This window comes from Nematolebias whitei, chromosome 19 (genome assembly GCF_014905685.2).
Source record: "Nematolebias whitei isolate Nwh7 chromosome 19, NemWhi1, whole genome shotgun sequence".
Lineage (NCBI taxonomy): Eukaryota > Metazoa > Chordata > Actinopteri > Cyprinodontiformes > Rivulidae > Nematolebias > Nematolebias whitei.
Window position 1 is genome coordinate 27277402 of NC_056516.1, and position 20750 is coordinate 27298151.

General features: G+C 36.9%; 1 protein-coding gene across 1 annotated transcript in view; it reads right to left on the reverse strand.

Moving 5' to 3' along the window:
* LOC119425451 (CUB and sushi domain-containing protein 3) overlaps positions 1-20750 on the reverse strand; it is a 504865-nt gene that overhangs the window by 187780 nt on the left and 296335 nt on the right. Inside the window, exon 7 of the mRNA XM_037692978.1 lies at positions 141-218. Within this exon, the coding sequence (XP_037548906.1) occupies positions 141-218 (78 nt within the window). The remainder of the gene's footprint in view (positions 1-140; positions 219-20750) is intronic.

A 20750-nucleotide genomic window follows, 5' to 3' on the forward strand; every position in this document is an offset into this window, starting at 1 on the left:
TAATAATGCAAAATAAAAACAAGCCTAAAAATAAATGCAAATCAAGCTCGCACCAAATAATAATAATAAAATAAAAAAAAAATAAAAAAACATTACATGTTAGTTCATTAACCAAAAGGGACACATAGATTTGAACTCACATATTGAAAACTTGTTGCTGGAGTCTTTGCCAGGGAATAATTTAACGCCTCGCGATTTAAAATCTACTGATCGCTTCACTGCGGAGGAGAACAGAACACAGAAAAAAGGAGACAAATCAGATAACAGATTGGATAAAGTGCAGGCAAAGAAATAGATCTAGCAAAGGATATTTGTAAAATAAAATTGGCTAATTTGTCTCTCTCACAAAGCTGGGAGAGAGAAGAGCAAAGCAAAAAAAGAACATTACAAAGGCAAAGAAAATGTTGAAATGGTGGAACAGGAAGTTGCACGTGTCAAACTCAAGGCCCGAGGGCCAAATAAGGCCCTTGTTAACATCTCATCTGGCCCTAAGATGATATTTTAAAAGTAAAATATTTTATTGCTTTTCATTTTACTTCAAAACTGAGCCTATTAATTAAGACTTCTTATAACGGACAACTTTGAAGCCAAGAAAAACTAGCTTGAATTTTTTCGTAATCTTTGATTTTGATGCAGTAAAAGTGACAAAGTACGTCAAACGAGGCCGACAAAACTCTTGTTGTGGAAACTGCAACCAAGAAAAAGATGTCAGGTATCCGTTTTGGAGGTCATAACGACTGAAGTTGACTCGGTTTGAAATAAGTTTTTAATTTTGGCCCACTTTTTGCTACTGTGTTTGACACCCCTGGGATAATCATATGTGTCACTCAGAAATGCTGGGTTGTTCTGCAGGAAGCCCCATCATATTCCTAACAAAAGCTGGTATCAAAATAACCACAATGCATCTCTCTAATCAAAGCATTCAAGTAACGAAATGTCCGGAAGTAGATCGTCGGTTGCAATAAATCAAATACATTGGAGGAAAACTGCTGGGGAGCAATTCCTGGAAGCACTGATGACCTCCCTCATCAGCCTGAGCTATGGTAACATCAAAATCTAAGCCCATGTGTTAATATAACTCAGAAGGTACGGCTACAAAGACAGACTATAAATGACAAAGTGACAAGGTGAGTGCTAAATCAGTGCATTTATACCAGGAACATAAAGCCCCAGGGGATTCTCAGCTTGCTTCCCCTAAAGTTTCACTTTTTCTGCTGTACTCTTTAAAAATCACAATTTCCAACATTGAAATTAGAACTCCATACAGTATGTTCATACAGTGACTTATCACTTTAATGAATGACTGAAATATTGGCTGACATATGTCAATTTTATAATGAGCCAACTATTTCAATAGATGGTGACAAATGGCTAAGAGCTAATGTACTTCAGTTATTTGACATATATACAGCAGCTGTACATTTGCGCACACATCCGTGGGATTCTGATTGAAATCTGTACACTACGACATGTGCGTTTGATGTCAACTATTCCAATGTTGCACAAGCTTGATGAATTACCAAGCAAAGTAATGGGCTAACAATTTATTTCATGTGAAGTCATTGATACCACTACTGTATAAAACTAACCAGTGAAACAACTGCAAGAGCTACACCAGTATGTGTGTGAACATAAAAGGCAAGTTCGATTTGAACAAATATCAGCTTATAATAAATTATATAAATGGTGGAAGTAATTTGCTTTTTTTTCCTCCACCAGATTACTGTAAAAATATTTATTTGGTTGAGACATTAACATGTTCTTTCTGTTTGTTTCAACTCTAATTGATTGACAAGCAATAGGAGTGTGTAAAGTTTATGTTGCCAATTGGATCTGCTAAAGTTTAGCTGTGACAGCTATGCACATTAAACCAAACTGTACATCTATATTATGCAACATCAGCTCTACATCTATTAGCAGAATAATACGGTTGATTCTTTAATTGAACCAAAACTTGTTTCACTTGACACAAATATACCTTAGAACAAGCTTTACAGTAATAAACGTTGCAAACTATGTTTTCTGTGTTGATGTGTAAACCAAGATTCTCTTAGTGTTGTGTTTTGATTTAAAAAAACAAACAACAAAAAAACATCACATTTCCGCCTTCGTAAAAAAAACTCTAACCAACTCCCAACTGTTCACAGAAAGTTAAAGGAATATTTTTTGTGGCTTTTTTTACTCTAAAGCATTTTGTCTTGACGCGTAAACTGAGTTAGTTTCAATAGAATAGCATGACTACCGATCTGTTGTGTTAGTAAAATGTCACTATAAATATCAGCTAGATGGATTTTAATGAAACTTTTAAAAAGTAATATTTGAATGTACATCTACAGCCAATTATCTTTATCCTTTTGTTTAATCTTTTTTTATACAGGTAGTCTCAGTAAGTCATGAGGACTCATTTTCAAGAGAGACTTGTTTAGGATCAGATGGTGGGGGTTGAGGGCCTTGCTCAAGGGCCCAGAGTGGGGCGAATGAGGGTGGAAGCAGGTGTGGGCGTTTCACCTTTTCCACCAACATTTGATGCTGTTGGACTGGGGAGTCGAACTGGCAATCTTCCACTCACAGGCCCACCTTCTCTAACCTCGGCACCCCACCACCTTCAACTATAAAACCCATTCAAGATGGCCGCCACAACAAACCTACTTGAGCTGACAAAAAAATGGTTCCAACAGATTAGAAACCTAGCATGGCAGTAGCTGAGAGTCATCCTCAACACATATCTTGAGAAAACTCATCACATGGTTTGATCCAAATCATCATCTACAAGGTTTGACCCCAAAAAACTACAACTCTGACTTCTCCTCATAAGATGCTCTTAGATTAAAACTCTGGCATGAAAGGTTGTGGAAAGCCCAGTCCTTCAAGGAACGCTGGGCCAACTTCAAACTGAGACACTGTAATTCCATCTTTTCCTCACAGAACACTTCGCTCTCAGACTGCAGGTTTACTTGTGGTTCCTAGAGTTCCCAAAAGCAGAACGGGAGGCACAGCTTTCAGTCATCAGGCTCCTCTCTTGTGGAACCAACTTCCAGTGTCAGTCTGTGAGACTAACAACTTGTCTACTTTTAAAATAAGGCTAAAGTCTTTCCTTTTTGATAAATCCTATAGTTTCAGTTGGCTTGGGTTTCCTGAGCCATCCTTTATTAATGCTGCTATAGGATTAGACTACTGGCGGACAAATTGACCACATGTCCTCACTTTGCTGCTGTCTTCACTTGCTCTACTCAACATGCTTATATTTGTAATTATTTCTATCTTATGTTTTTTTTTTGTCTTTCCTCCAATAGAAAGTACACATGGACCTGCCGTTCTACAGTTGTTTGTTTCTCCTTCCTGTCCTCTCAAACCCCAGGAGGTCGAAGCAGATGGCTGCTCATCCTGATCATGGTTCTGCTGGAGGTTTCTTCCTGTTAAAAGGGAGTTTTTCCTTTCCACTGTTGCCTTTGTGCTCGCTCAGGATGGGAGACTGCGACCAAGTGAAGATTCAACACAATCTGCTGGATTCCTTAGAGAACTTTTGCTAATTGGCTTTTTCATGTGTGTGAATGTTTTTGTACAGTGCTCTGAGACAACTTCTGTTGTGACTTGGCACTATTCAAATAAACTGAATTGAAATTAATTCATTATTTGTCAATAGTCTTTGATGAAACTGAGTTTCCTTTACATTGCAAGAATAATTTTAATCATCGAGTCTCATTATTAACTTTGCTCCATCACTGGAGAAGTTAGTACACAGAATGTAAAGACAACATGCCACCCTCCCAAAGAAGGAACTTTCTTATCCTTGACTCCACAGTCACAGCTATAAAAGCAGAAAAAAAAGTTTGATAATTGATAAACTGACTACTCTCTCTCTCAAAGTGCATTTTTTCTTAGAATACTTAAAAAAAAAATCTATATTTTAATTGCATGTTCAGATAAAATAGGAATGTATAATTAAAATGCCCCCCAAATGTTTTAAATACAATTCTGAGGGAGTGTCATAAAATATTAAATACATATTTAAATAAATTACATCATATTTTAAGGTCATTTTGTTGCTCCCAGTTTGCTTTAATTTGTTCCAGTTGTCAGAAACTTAAATTCTATAGGACCAAATGATCATGATCAGGTTTAAAGTACTTTTTGTCCAAAGTTTTTTTGTTTTAATTGTGTATGTGTGTAAATTAATTATCTGAATCAAAGTCTTCTAATATGCACCTAAAATCAGTTCTGTGTGAATGTGCATTACATTTAAATAAGGCCTGCTTAATATTCTAGTCTGCATGCAGCAATTTTAATGCAAACAGATGGAAGGGCAGATGCATTTCAGTAAACCACATTTGTGAAGTAAAATACGGAAAGCTATATTTAGTAGCAGAAAAAGAGTTTGGATAAACTTCATTAATGATAAATTAGATACTAAAGCAAAACAGAGTTTACAAAAATACACTCTGAATCCTGTTTCATAACAGGCTATTTACTGAAATTTCGCCTTGTAGCTGTCGGTGCCTAAATGAGCTCTAATATTAAAGTACTTAATTGAGAAAGTCCAATAATTAGTAACCGTTTCTTCCTGCTTTTACCAACCTGAAGGTCAGTTCAATTTGTTCTCATTTCAGGGTGTCAGCTGCTACCATTCTGTCTGGATTTGTTGGTGTCTCTAAGAGAAGCAGAATATGTCCTTTGGGTATTGCACCCTCATGCCCAGCATGCAGCACCATTCCAAAAGTCTCCACTGTCAAATAACTCCAACATAATTCCATACATTTTGGGACTGAGTTGTTTATAGTGACTCCTCGGACTGATGAAGTCTTTGGGATGAAAAACGAAACATTTCAACACAATGAAACTAGCCAGAGGACCTGATTTAACGTTTGATGCTAATAGCAGTAGTTGTAAAGATTAGGGATCATGAAGGTTCGTGATCATGGGTTAGGAAAGGATGGGGCAGCGCATCGGGACAGTGGCTATCACCGTCGCCTCACAGCAAGGAGGTCACAGGTTTGCTTTTTCTTTTCCATGTGTTGACATGGATTAAAATCCCAAGAAATATTCTAATATCTAAACTCAAGCTTGTTGGTCAGACTTTTTACGTGATGGCTCTTAAAGCAACTAGCTGAAAAGGATCATAGCATGTGTGACTATCAGCTTAGAATAGGTAGATTTTAACTGTGCTTGGTTTAAAGTGACTAAAGTGTTGCAATGACATGCTTCTACTCAATCTTAATTCATACATGTCTGTTCAGCAAGTGCAATCGGTTTGTGAAACTAGCAGTAAGCACCAAGATTCTCCTTATTTGATGGGCTATTGTAACCACAAAGCAGCGATCATTCAACATCACCAGAATATGCTTATTCACACAATCCACATTAATTCAACCATATCTGCGCTCCGTGCTCCCGTTTTACATTGATGGTCTGACTGCTAACAGAATCTTTCATGGACCAAGACTAGCCAACAGAAAAATAAAGAAAGGCTGTTGTGGTAAAATGCAAACTCTCGCAATAATTTAGAAAGAAAAAAGGAGTTAATCGATATTTGAGCTAATAATACTTTCTTGAAGACTCCAGTATCTTTGTTCTCAGTTTCACTAATAGTTTACAAGTTAGAGCTGATAGGAAAAATGTGCTTTATATTTCCTCACCTTTAATTACCCACTGCAGTTTAAGTTGTATTCACTTGTTCATGAAAGGGTCCAAGATGCTACAAGGGTCATAAAAAAGGTACCAAGCAGTCAACAGTCAAACACATTAACCTCCCTGAGGGTTTTCTTGTCTCACCACTCAAGTTGAATAATGTTCCCATACCCTTGACTGGTGTTTTGTTTGTACTGACTGACTTATTTGTTGCCATGGCGTTGGCTGACTGATAATGCCGTCAGTTGTTCATTAAGGACCAATCACAGCCCCGCAGACACAAAAACTCATGAATAGGTAATGAAGAAATATGATGGAGGGCTGTGATTGGTAGGTTCTGCCACAGGGAAGGAAACAGATTGTTCATACCTGACATGCTAACAGAACTTGGGCAAAGAGACTCTCACAAAAATACACTGGATTGCAGCTGAAGGGGAAACAAAGCTACACACACATTGGTACAACAGACCAACGTGTTTATCAAATCAAAGTGGAGATGTGGAAATATATATTTGGTGTAAAGAACAAACCTAACAGATATTCAGATTGCTTGACATCAAACGTACCATATCCATAAAAAATGACATTCTACTGTCCATCCATTTTCTTTTACCCACTTTTCCATTCCTGGTCGCAGACAGCTGGCGCCCATCTCAAGCAGTCATTTTGCAAAAAGTGAGGTACACCCTGGACAGTGGCGAGTACATCACAGGACCACATAAAGACAAACACAGACAACTATTCACAGTCTCACACATCTAGGGACAATTTAGAGTAACCACTTAACATAATTAACCTGTTTTGTCTGAGGGAAGAAACATGAATATACTGGGGAAACCCAGTCATGTATGTTAGAACATGCAAACTCAACTTAGAAAGGTACGGTGGCCCCTGAGGTTAGAATGGCACCAGGATAAAGGCTCTAACTAAAGTGCTGTTGTGCTGCCAGTGACACGTTTTTCAAAAAACACAAATCTACAACTGGTGTTGAGGGACTATGGTTATTAAAACCAGGTGCCATATAGACAAATTTTAAAAAATGGCCAAAAACTCAACACTTTCTGTATTCCATCATCACTGTCACTCCAAAGCACAATAAATCCAACATCCTTGCTGTGCTTAGCAGTGGGAAGCAATGGCAAACAACAGGGAAAAACGTCCATTGTTCTTGAGTCAAATCAAAAAAATGTTAAGGTTATTTTTAGCTTAAAAAGATCTTGTTTTGTGTGTTGACTTGTACTGCAGTACATAAGCTCCAGTAAATGTTTCACAAAAGAAACAAAGTCACAGAACTGGTGTGCAGGACCTAAAACTGAAGCATCATTGCTTAATAAATTAGTTTACAATCATTGACATGCATCCTAATGGCCACTGAGGGGGAGGGTGGACAGTACATAACCAGGTAGCTATATAAAGCAATAGGTCATTGTTTGCAGATGCTTTTGACAGATAATTAAAATATAAGTTAATATTTAAATTGCTGTTTAATACATAATCTCATCAAACCACTGCGTTCCCTTCAGGTCATTTTGGAAGTTGTGACTTATTAAAAGATCAAAGTCAAGATGCCTCTAAAATATGTCAATCAATCGGCTGTTGTGGCACCTTAGTTATGCTGAAAAATGTGAAAATAGTCTTTCTAAACACTGAAGCTCTTTGCAATGCAGAAATTGACTATTGATTTTCGAGTCCTGCATAGAATATGAACAGCATAAAAGGTCAAACACCTCTTCCTCTCCTGTCCAAAACAGCCAAATGTTGGATCAGGTTTAAGAACGATAATGCACTGAGAGCATTAACCTAGGCCACGGAAATCTGCCAAAGGTTTCTTGCAACAACAAAAAAAAAAAAAGACAATTCTGGGAGTCTTACCAAAAAAAAAATATATATAAATAGAAGCTGTACTTTGACCGAATGTTTGAAACTCAATAAGAAATCTGCAACTGCTTAGATGCTGGTTAAGACAGATTGTCTTAATGCATAGTTTAATAAAACTACCATATTTAAAATGTGCTGTAGCAGCAATTTGAAGACTTGATACAATAATTTATTCTTGAACTTTACCTTTATAGTAGTTATGCTATCAGTCAGGTTTGAAACAAAAAAGGTGCAATAATCTTAAAAATCATAAACCTGGACTTTGTCACATATCTACTTTTTGTTGATTTGCATTCACCAGTTTCCTGTTACTCATTTATGCTCTCTCTGTATAAACCTGGTTTGGTTTATGTGTTGCTTACCCTGTGTCATCGTAAGAGATTTACAGAGTGGTAAACAAATGAGGTCGTAGGCCATTTTGTGCTTTTCATCAATGTTTTCAGGTAAACTGCTGGAGCCGCTGACACACAGTCATTACATTCATACTAAATTTTATGCAGTTAATGGATCTTCTTGCAGTCATTCAACTGAGTACAAAGCCCTTTAACTGGCCTGCTAACTGGATGGCATGTCAGCCGTAAACATTACCAGCCAGCTGAGAGTCCACAGAATCCAAAGGGTGGCAAATGAGGTAAAATCCACCTCAGCTTTGTTTTTAAACAATTAGGGGATTCCAATGTGTGCAGATATGGACAACAGTACAAAAAGGCCATCGCCTCCTTTTCTTCCCATTTTCCATCTATCTAAAGCAGCTTCTCTGAAAGAGTCATTCAGGCTTGCAACCCAACTCTACTTAACACTGACATCTAACGGAGATAAGCCCAATCCTGTCAGGCAAACACATCTGTCTGAGCAGCACCAGAAAACAGTTTCCTCCTTTACAGTCCCACTGAGGAGTGTCATGTCTGACATGTGGTACACTTGGAAAACAAAAAAAAAATCCCTACTCTTTAGGTCAAAATATTAAATACAACTGCAGTATTTGTTGATCCTGTGTGCATTTAGCAAACTATATTTAAATTTACTGATCAGCTTTTCCAGATAACTTGATTTAATCCAAAGGCCATGCATTAAATTAGTTCTTCATTTTGTTGTATTAGGACTCGATGGAAAACTGAAATCAAGGCACACCTCAAAATCTACAATCTTTAATCCGATTATTGCAAGAAGTACACTCATTGACCACTTTATTAAGAACACCTGTTCAACTGTTTGGTCATACTATAAACTAAACGAATCATAACAAATCAATGCATTTAGGTATTTAGACTTTGTTAAAGTATTTTGAAGTTGAAAGTGAAAATCAGAATAGGGGGAAAAAAAATAGATAATTTTGGTGATTTTTAACATATTGTTCACACCAGACAGCCCGGTCGGAGTATTTCATATAATAATTCTGATAATATATTGGGATTGTTACATGCAACCATCTTTAAGGTTTATCGAGAATAATCTTGAAAACAGACTATGTTCAGTGAGTGCTTGGAGATTACATAAAGGAAACAGTAGTCCTACACCACTAGCCATGACCTGTTTAGTTACTTAAATCCAATTTCTCCAGTGTTTTGATGCTCCATGTAAACTTCAGCAAGTCCTCTTCACCATATTTAGATAGCTAAATCCATTAAGTTGATGCCAAGTGATTGGCTATGTATTTGTGTTCCCAAGGGAGTCAACAGGCATCTTTATTTAATGACATTGACAACCAGGGAAATCCCACTGAGATCATATACATATCTCCTTTGCAAGAGAGACCTGGGCCTGAAAGCAGCCCAACATTCATCGTTTGGACTGTGGGAAGAAACCGGAGTACCTAGAGAAAATGCATGCGAACAAGTGAACATGCAAAATCCACACAGAAAGACCCCAGATCCAACCAGGAAATTAAGCTCAGGAACTTCTGGCTATGAGGCAGCATTGTTAACCACTATAACCACCATCATGATGCCTAATAAAATGGCTGTCAAATGTGCCGTAATTTCCGGTCTACAAGCTGATTCTTTTTGAACCACCCAGTTTATACAATGGTGTGACTAATCTATGTTTTGTTTTTCCCAACGGGCTAACAAGCTGCATGCCAACAAAACATTTAGCCTCATCACACCTGGGTGCTCACATAGCTGCCCAATACATGCCTCCCTTGGGAGGGGGGGGGGGGGGGGGCCCCCCCGTGACTCAATGAGACTTCCAGTACAAATAAAGGTAAAAAAACAACAGCCAAAAAAAAAAACTGATCAATAAAATTACCAAACAGGTCACAGTGGACCAATGTAATGGGAAGGAAGCTCCGCATGCTCTCCTCTCTGTCATTCCTCGATGTGTTATGGAAGCACGATCCGTAGTGTACTTCCGGGTTGCATGGATCGCTGTTGTTTATGATTAAAAACTATCTTAATTTACTTAGAAAAGTATGTGCTCTATCTCAGCTGATCTTCATGTAGCTAATTTACGCCACTCATATTTCCAGTACAAATCATTGGTTAAGGTGATATGCATTAGACCTGACCCCCAGCCTGGGCTGAAGGAGAAAACCCTGCAAGAAACAGAATTAATTATTTCCATATTGAAACAGCGCCGCTTAGTGGAGAAGCGGTATATCATTTTAACCATGGCGTAAATACGACAATGATTTTAACGGAAATACGAGTGTCGTAAATTAGCAACATGAAAATTGGTGGAGATAGAGCACATACTTTTCTAAGTAAATTAAGACATTTCTTATTCATAAACGGAATTATACCAGTACATTTTCCTTAATCTAGCATATTCAACGGCGATTCGTGTGTCCCGGAAGTATTCCTTTTAGCACATGTGCAAATGAGCTACGCTATGGATCGGCTTCTGAAACAGATCAGGAAATAACACTCCCCTCCCTGTTGTGTCCCCAGGGAGCTTGACTTTGTTGTCCAAGGAGTGGGGGGAGGGGGGGGGGGACTCCCCACTCCTTGCACAACAAAGTATTTGTAGCCACTTGAAATAAGTGTGCATTGTGCATTAATGTGACACTCGGAGTTCAGTAGGAGGCTTGGATGACAGGTGATAAGAAATTGTTTACCAAAACTGGCCGCATGTGCAGAGCAAGTTTTCCTCAAGTCTGCAAATGGATCCTGATAGTGGAGCAGTGTAAAAAAATCCTCTGCAGGAGGAAGATGAAGATAGCGAACAGTGACTTCCTGGTAGGCTACTGTATTTTTTTTTTTAAGCGACCATGATACAGGCTATGTTCAGAAAAAAAAACTAATTACTGTATGTATTTGTGTGTGTTACTGGTATGTATATAAATGGTAAATGGACAGTACTTATATAGCACCTTTCTATCCTGTCAAGACACTCAAAGTGCTTTACACTACAATCTGTGTCCTCATGTACCCATTCATACAGCACTCTATGTCTCTACAAAGCTAATTGAACAGATCAGTCTAAAGAGACTATTCAGTGCTTTTAAATCACATTCATACACTGATGGGACACACATCGGAGGCAATGAGGGGTTCAGTGTCTTGCCCAGGGACACATCGGCATGTGACTGCTGGTCGATTCGAACCCCAGTTCTTGCATTGGAGGACGACTGCTCTAACCACTCAGCCACAGCCGCCATTAAAAGTAAAAAAAAAAAAAAAAAACTTTCTGTGTAAATATCTCATGTTACAGTGACGTCGAGGCAGCTTATAGACAAGTGTAGCTTACTTTTTTATTTTTTATTTTATTTAGTAGGCGTGGCTTGTTTTTAGGTGTGCTCAATAGACCGGAAATCACACTATGTTTCACTGCATTGCTCAGGAAATTGATTATTTCAGTAAGAAAGCAAATTTAGGATGAGAGTGTTCATAATTATTTAATAATAATAATAATAATAATAATAATAATAATAATAATAATAATAATTCAATTGCTTGTTAAAAGAAAGCTGCTAATTTTGACAACACACAAAATTTTGTAACTAAAATTGAATCAGCTACATTAAGGGCTGAAATAAATTTCAAAAGAGAGAAAGTGATTAGCTGGCAACAAATCGACAAATCTGGTATGCTCGAGCAGCTTGATATTTTCCCATTGGAGACCAGTATAATCCTTTTCTGAGGCTGATCTCACTGACTTCCTGTCGACTGCTTGCACATATGGACAGTATAAAATTAGCATGATTCTCCATATATTAGTCATTTTTATTCTAACCACAAAAATAACTTTTTTTTTTTTTTTTTTTTAGGGGTTGTGAATATATTTCTATTCCTTTTTTTTTTTTTTTTTTTTTAACACAGTCACTACATCTACTTTAAATCTGTATGAGCTGAACACTTTTAAGGTCCGCGTTCACCAAAGAATGAACGCTAGGGTCCAGATATTAAACTGCATATGCTAGCACTCATATATTTCTGGTTGGAAAAGTTCTAACTATATCACTAACTTTGCATTGGCTGTTCAGCTGAATCAATCTAAAACACACTGGATGAAATAATGATAGTTGAAATAATGTGAAAACTATTCGAATGTGTCCATTACTTTTTGAACAGAGCAATTTTAAACAATATTTTTATTTGTATTTTGAAGAATGCAAGAAATATGTAAATTGGCTATAAATGAGTTTTAAACTACAGTAAATGCACAATTTGTTGCAGCTCAAATTGTGTTGAGTGCCACACCAAATTTTAAACTCAGTTGTAAAACAGATACAGTTTTAACTGTTTTTGTGGTTTCAAAAGTCTGTTAGCTGTGGCAGCCATCTTGAATCAACTTTAATTCAACTGGTATTTATATGTTCATGCATGTCCAATGTTAATTTTTAGAGTTTCATTAAACTCATTTTGCTAACAGCCAAATAAATGAACACACACACAGAGGTAGTTACATTATTGCTCACATTCAAGGTGGCAGGTGATATATATATATATATATATATATATATATATATATATATATATATTTATTTTTTTTTTTTTTTTTTTTTCACATTTTTCAGAGCATGATAATTGAGAATCAAATGTTTCAATGCATTTAAATCCTTTCATGTTTAAGACCATACTTTTTTCATTAGGTTATATATTTTAGAAAGTTTAATCAGACAATATATTTGTAGAAAAATGTTGAACATGGGTTTCGGAAAAAGAAAAAAGTATTTTGCGTTTCACATTTTTTGCAATCCGTAAGTAGAAAATTAGAAGAAAAAAAGTAAACTAAAAATATAACTGGAAATGGATAAAGAATCAAAATTTACTTTGTAGAACTATAAAAAGGACTTAAACCTATTTTCCTACAAATCCAATCTTAGTAGCTGTGTCAGCGTGAATGCCTGGAGGTCCCAAACTGTAATTGCAGCTTTTAACAAATGCTCATGCAGGAAGGCAATTATCCCGATGCTTTGATCTTCATACATTGTGATTCCACCTTAGTTTTTATCCAACTGCTTCATGAGGAGCTCTGTACTAGTTCATTTTAGTTCCTCTTAAAGCACTCCTTTTGATCCAATTTTCTCTTACAGATACCGGTAATAGCAAATCTATCTTTAGGTTTTGGACTATTGGCCATTTACTTCTCAAATATAAAAGGCTGTTAAAACACAGTGCTATGACACTGTCATTATCTGAGAAATTCCAAACAGTTTTACCCTATACTAAATGTTACAAACTGAAGAATGTACAAAGGAGAGTGTATTAGAAAGTCACCATTCCAGGGTGAGACGATTAGCATCACTAACATATTTAAATGCCATACTGCGAGTTCAAAAATAACGCAATGCTCCAACATTTTATTCTGACATGTACAATATCATCTCAAGTCTTTAGAAATGAATTTATTTATTACCATTTAAAACTAGTTAAGTGTCTTCCTTTATTAGTAACTTAAACTATGTAAAAACAATACACTTGCTCAGATATGTTGACATAGCTTAATAACTACTGAGCTTTAATTAAATATAATAATTAACACTTATTTGCAGTTTTATATTTAGCCGTAAGGGAGATGTTGAGGTGCAGTGACACAATTTACAGTATGCCATACTGGCAAGATATTTTATTACTCAACACTTAAGGCAAAGTGTATTTTCCTCACCATTTATTTCTCTGTCTGTGTTTTTTTTTTCTTTTCTTTTTTTTCTGCAGGATAAGCAAAATAACCACAGGACAAATTTTATTGAATCTTTCATAAATTAATTGTTGGGCAAACATGGACAATTGAAGCTTTTTTATAATCAATCCAATTTACAATGACCACCACATCCAATTGTCCTTAGGAAACACACACACACAAAATAAAGCTATAAATTCGCCAATTTTGCATATATTCAAATAAAAATTTGATTTGATAGTAGATTCACCTTATCCTTAACACATACTTTGAGCACTATGCATTGTGCAATGTTTTTGCTTAAAATTGTGGCATTAACTCTGTCTTGTTTGTTGGCAAAATGCAGCCCCAGTTCAAGACATTTTGTAAAATAAGAATGGAAATAGAATGGAATAATTAAAAAAATTAATTAAATCATATTTTTAATCATTGTGGGGCATTGTAAGCATAGCAAATGTTTAATTTAGGAACAAGTTTGGATTCTCTTAAACTGAAATGGGAAACGGACTTGGAGGAAGCCATATCTGACTCAATCTGGCAAAAGATCATTAAGAAAATTTACTCATACTCAGTCTGTCTGAGACACACTGTAATTAATTGCAAGGTGGTACACCAGCTGCACTGATCCTGTTGTCCAAGATCAAAGCCCACCTGGACCCTGCATGTAATTGTTGTAAACATACCCCAGCTACACTATTGCATACATTATGGGAGAGATAAAAAAATTGGAATGTGACACAGTAAGAAAAAAAACAAAAAAACAATATCATTTTGAATTTGATGACAGCAACACTATAAAATTAAGTGGTACGGATAAGAACCATCTGGAAGAGCATTTTGCAACTAAATTGATTAATTGGCAACAGGTCAATAAGCGGATGGGTTATAAGGACCATTTTAGAGAGGCTGAATTTCTCAGAATTAAAAATAGACAGATTCATCCATCTGTGAAAATCAGTCTAAAATGTGGGATTTCAGAATTACATTTTCAGAATAAAGTTCCTCAAATGTGAATATTTTGAATATTCCATCATCCACAACTCGTATCAAAATGATTTAAAAAATCTTTAGATATTTCTGCGCCCAATGGACATGACTGAACGTGAAGTTTGGATGCACGTGATCTTTGGGCTGGCAGTACTTCCTTTAAAAACAGGTCAGATTCTATGGACATCACTGTGTGAACTCAAGACCACTTCCAACAATCATTGTCTGTAAACACAAAAAAGCTCATTTAGACTGAACTGAGGTAAAGTGGAAAACTGTTTTGTTGGTTTTGTATGAAATTCACAATAAAGTAATCCAACTGACTTCACTTATTTCAAACTGAACATTTTATAAACCTTTTGTCATCCTTGCAAATTACAGAAAGGCTGCCAGACATACAGTGAATAAAACGTAAATGATTTAAGCAGAAGTGATTTCACCCGTGTACAGGAACACAGTGTCCTTAGGGAGAGATATTTGAATTAAAATGGTTAATTCCTTTAATTTAGGTCTATCAGCGTAATGCTCATGGCATGTCTTAAAACCCTGCCAGCGTGAATTATTTTGAAGCATCAATTAGGCATTTAAATGGACAATTAAAAATAATTGGTAGATTTGGTTGGGCTATGCAAAAGAGCTGCGGGCTTTTATTTACAAAACAGTCTAGTTCAAGGACGGGCTTCTGTCCTGAATCCAAGAACCAGGAACAGAGCCTTAGCACAAAAGCTTCAGCGCACATACACTTATTTATTTTTCTTTCTGAAGTGGCCAACAGCAGGACATTATGATTTCTTTATTCTAAAAAAAAAAAAAAAGCCAAATTATGTTGCCAAATGACTTGTCCTCTTAACCCCTTGCTTCTTTCTATCTGTCTGTCTTTTTTCTCGTTTCCTCGGGGTTCGCTAATTATTTCCCCACTGTTTTACCTCCTCTTTCTCTGCCGTTCCTTTGTTTTCTGTTGCCTCACTTACCCCACTGTCTCTTCTCTACAAACTTCAGCATAAATTATTATGATATTATTATTAATTCAGGCCTTCATAATTTGAGCAGCCACGGTAGGAGGAGGAGGTTTTTATGAGCCAAATGCCTGACCTCTCTCTCTCACACACACACATACACACAAACACGTGCAAGTGAACACACACACACACACACACAGAAGGAAAACCGTCTGGCAGCACCTAGAGCCAAATGTGTCCCTCTGAGGTCTCATAGCAACGTCTTCTAAACGCAGCTAACCCCCCGCCAAAGCAGATTTGTTCATTTAGAGACATTTGGACTTGTTTTAATGTAGTGTTCACCATAAATATTTACTAACTGCACAGTGCACGAGGGCGCCAATGTCAGAGTGCGTTCTCCTGAAAAGAAGCAGCATGTGGTGAACCAGAACAATAGCTTTCCTGGGTAGACATGAACCACAACCTAAAAAAAAAGATCAAGCATCCTTTGAAGGAATGCATATTGTTACGCCAGAGTATTAGACTAAGATCAACTTATATTGAGAATAAGAGCCTTCTGGTCAAACCTTTAAAACAGCATTACCTCATGCAATATTGCAAAAGTATGTTTTGTTTTTGTGTGTTGGCTAATGTTAATTAGTCCCCATCAATAGAAAGAACTGTCACCAGAAGGTAATCGGATGTAGATTTTCATTTTATGATTGGATTCTGTGATTCGTGAAATATTTTGTTAACTGACCAAGTTGACTCAAAACAGGTCATGGACAGTGGTGGACAGTAATGAAGTACATTTACTTGAGTACTGTATTTAAGTACAGTTTCTGAGTAACTTTACGTGAGTATTTGTGTTTTGGGGAACTTATGACTTTCACTCCACTACATTTCAAAGACAAATATTGTACTTTCGACTCCACGACATTTGTCGGAAGCTTCTTGTTCCTTTTGGCTCAGCTTTATAATCCACTGTTGCTGTTTTTCTTTCCTTAAATGCAGTTGTCCAGTTGTTCATTCAGGTATTATGCTAGATTCATCTGTGCAGAACATTCATTGTTTTGTAAGCTTCTATGTTAAGTATGACAGAACTTTGAGTTATCAGTGTTACCGTTTCATCTCCTGTGTTAAGTTGTTGCTGTCAATATATGCACTTTTACAGATAAACAACGCAGTGCATGAATACTGAAGTTGAGGAAAAGACTAAATGTGCATCATTTGTTAGGATTTCCATGACTTTCCACAAATGTAAAATGTAGGGAAGAAAGTATTTTTTAGTTTACAGGTTTTATTAAGGCGTGTGGTGTAAGAGTGGTTCTACATGTCAATACATCATCAGGTGGCTTCAGAGAGTTACAAGGTTCTGTAAAATCACTCAAAACAATACAGCAATGTACTGATATTAGAAAATATAATTGGTACTTTTAAATACTTGAGTATGTTTTAAATGCATGTGCTTTGAATACTAAAGTATTTTTAAAAAGTAAGTACAGTACTTCAGCACTTTAACTTGAGTAAACTTTTGACTGAGCAACTTTTACTTGTAGTCGAGTAAGATTTGCCCATGAGTATCAATACTTTTACTTAAGTACTAGAATTGAGTACTTTGTCCACCCCTGGTCATGGGAAATTTTTAACTAAAGAAATTGCACAACCTGCAGTGTGTTAGGGATCAGTCTCAGCTACTACCACACTGAAATTTAGGGAAATAAATGAAGAAATCTTTTTGAATTTTCTTTTCAGAAATAAAAAAAAATATATATATTTTTTTTTTTTCAGGTCACAGTGGTCACTGGTGCACATATCCAGCAGTCACTATGCAAAAGGCAGGGGACACCCTGGACAGGTCTCCAGTCCATCACAGGGACACAGAGACAAATGAGATAAACAAGAATTCACTCTCTCACTCACACCTAGGGACAATTTAGAGTTACCAATCAGCCTAACATGCATGTTTTTGGTCTGTGGGAGGAAACTGGAGTACCCGGACAAAATTCCATGCATGCACGAAGACAACATGCAAACTCCACCCAGAAAGGCCCAAGTTGGGATTTTTATTTTTATTTTATTTGTTTCCAGTGACCTGCTCACTGAGAGGTGGCAGCTCTACCAACAGCATCACTGTGCCACCATTGTTTATACACCCTAAAAAGATGACACATTTTCTTGTTTAAGCCTTTTTGTACAATAAGAAAAGACAACAAAACATCTGTATGTTTTATTTGTAAGATGTTCTATTATTTTATTCTAATTTATAAGGGTGTAAGAAAAAAAAGTGCCATCAAGTAACCTTTTAACCACCATGCCCTTCTACTAATGTGTAATAAACACCAAAAGGAGATGACTGGCAGCTGACGTGAAGGAGCCAATCAATCAAAAGCTTGTTGAAATATTTTCTAATTGATCAACTGACTTATCCCACTGACACCACCCATTAACATGCTGATTAACCTTTTAAACTACTTAAGATCAATTAAACCTATTAAGCCAAAATTTCAAATCTCAGGGGAACTGGCCGGGTTGTCAGTCAATCAGTCAAGTAGCATGACTGAAGGGCAGCATGCAGAGTGGCTGCAGAGGTGCAGAAGGAGAAAACTGGGGAAAACATACAGAAGAGGACAGAAAAGGCTATAATTCCATCATCTCTCTTCATATTATGATTTTAGTCTTAAAAAACTGGCGTTGAAGGCAGCGGTGATATGCATTATTTCAGTGAATGCTAAATTTTTATATATCATTGTTGAAAGCTTGAGATCAGCTTCTTAGTGCTTGAGTTTCCAACACAGTAACAGCACTGACTTTTAGCCTCATCCCTGTGCCTCAGCAGGACAACAGTGGACCTTGCAGAAAGTGCTTAGTAATTGTTAAAGTACGCAAAATGTCTGAGGTCTTCACCCTGCCTTCAGACTCCAAAAATACTAATCTGATGTTGTCTGTGGGAAACACGCCAAATGTAAAAAAAAGACCTTGACCTCCTAATTCACAGGGCCTTATATCCAAAATGTTGGTAACAGATGTTCCAGAACACCCCCCATGAAAATTTTTGCTTGTGCCCCTACTTGTCCAAGCTTTTTGACTAAAAGTAAGAAGTTGTCCTTGAAATGATGCTAATTTAATTAAGATATGTAAAAGTTTATGATTGTGGGAGATCCTGTTCCATGCCTGTTTTTGGTCCTCAGAGGGTGCCATACTTTCACACCTGCAGACAATGTGTCCCGACAAGGCTCCAGGCAATTTATGAGTGATGACTCTCCTTCGATGCTGGAGCATTACCCTGCTTATAGTTCGTGCTCGTAGCCCTTTGTGAATCTCTAAGTCTTGTGATTATTTGCCTTTCTCCTGTGAGCTTTCCGGTGAACCTCCTGAGACCTACCTGAGTATTTGGATCTCTTAGTGAACCTCTGGAAACCTGTGTGCCCTTCAGCTCCTCTCCTCGCTCTCCAACCACATGCCCCCCTGAGCACATTGGATCTTCTCATGATTGTACAGGACTTTGGAACTATACATCTGACCAACCATCTACCGGTAAGGGCATGTTCTGAGTAAACCCCCTTTGCTGAACTCTGGACCTGACACATCTCCTTGCTCCCTAGGGTTCCAGTTTCATCCTGAATTATTACTCACTGTAAATAAAAGCACTAAATTGATATTTCTGTGTCTGGGTTGTTTATCATCAGTCCTTTCACTATGGGTATTCTTGTGATATTGATATTCACAAGCAGTGTTGAAAAGGGGGTACACCTAGTTCCATTTCTGCCTGTTGCTTAGAAGAAAGATAAAAATCACTGACGTTTATGTTTTTAAATTCAGCATTATAAGCTAGGGGCATGTCCTCCCAATGGTCACTATAAAACTCTGGCAATAAGCTGTGGGGGTGTCATCTGGGGTCATTATAAGCAATATAACTGCAGACTGGAAAATTATGCAGAGGTAATATAAAGTTATCACAGAATTAATTGAAGTTTCATTTACTTTAATTGGTGTAATTGGCCAGAGTTCTGCAAGTCTTGCACGTGACTGATGCAACTGAGGTCTCACAGCTTTCTAAAGACATCTAAAAGTTTCATTTCAATAAGCCGAATGGATACTTAGAGTTAGTAATGTGGCAAAATAACTTTCTATGATCCACAATCGGAGTACCTTATTATAAAAATCCTTGCAAGTCACTAAACCTCAGTTGAAAAGTAAGATCATTTCAACATTATAAACTTTTTACAGCAGTTCTTGATTGCGTTGGTTAAGACATTTTTTCCACTTGCTCATTTAGGCTTCACAAGGCCATTACTCATTGTTACAGCTTCAGTTACTAAAGGTTTAGTCCACCACCCCAAGGCAAAGAGGACAATGCTTTTTTTTTTTTTTTATACATGTCTCTGTGAGTATGAACTTGACTGTACAGCTAGCAAAACATCTTATGAATCATTGAACAGATTTTAATGAAAAAATCAGAAGGCAATCATAGGATGAACACCTACAACAAATTACTTGTGAAGTCAACACTATCCAAGACGGCTGCCACAGCTGAGCAACCTGAGAAAACAAAAATGGCTAAAACTTAGCCAATTTGATAAATATTGAGCTAAAATATGGTGTGGTAGTAAATAAGAGTCATTCTAAACACATAGTTCAAGCATTATTAAGTCATCTAAGATCTTACAGTATAGCATGACTTTGTGTGGATTTTAACTTATGAGGTTTTACTCAACAGACAAAATGAATTCCTTCAAGGAAATGTTATTTCTTTATTCAGACAAAAGTCTTAATGGTAACCCAACTTGTGTTTCTGAGGACAATAGTCTAAGCTGGGAAAGGCTGAAATGTTGCCAACATTTTCCAAAACTGAGCAAGAAACTGATTACTGTTAAAGTTAGAGCACCGTGTTTTAGTGCCTCTGAAGGTGTTATGTACAAAAAAAGAGTGTTGACAAGATAAGAAGGTGAAAAAGTCTCTTCTTGTGGATCACTGAGTGCTTATGAGACAGAGGGGGTCATTTCATCAGTGCTGACATTGTTTGTGTGGAAACCTGTGACATGTTAAAATGCTTCCATTCAAGTGGAGACATTACCATTGAGAACTAGTAAAAGTACATCTTGTGTGTTTTTTTTTTTTTTTTTTTGGTTGTTGTTTTTTCTTGTGGATTGTGATGACCTGCTGTGAACTTTGCTGAATTAGGAAGTGAGGCGCAGTGGGATGCAACTCATAACTTCCAGGTCATGTTGGCTAACCTGCAAGACAGGTAGGTTCAGT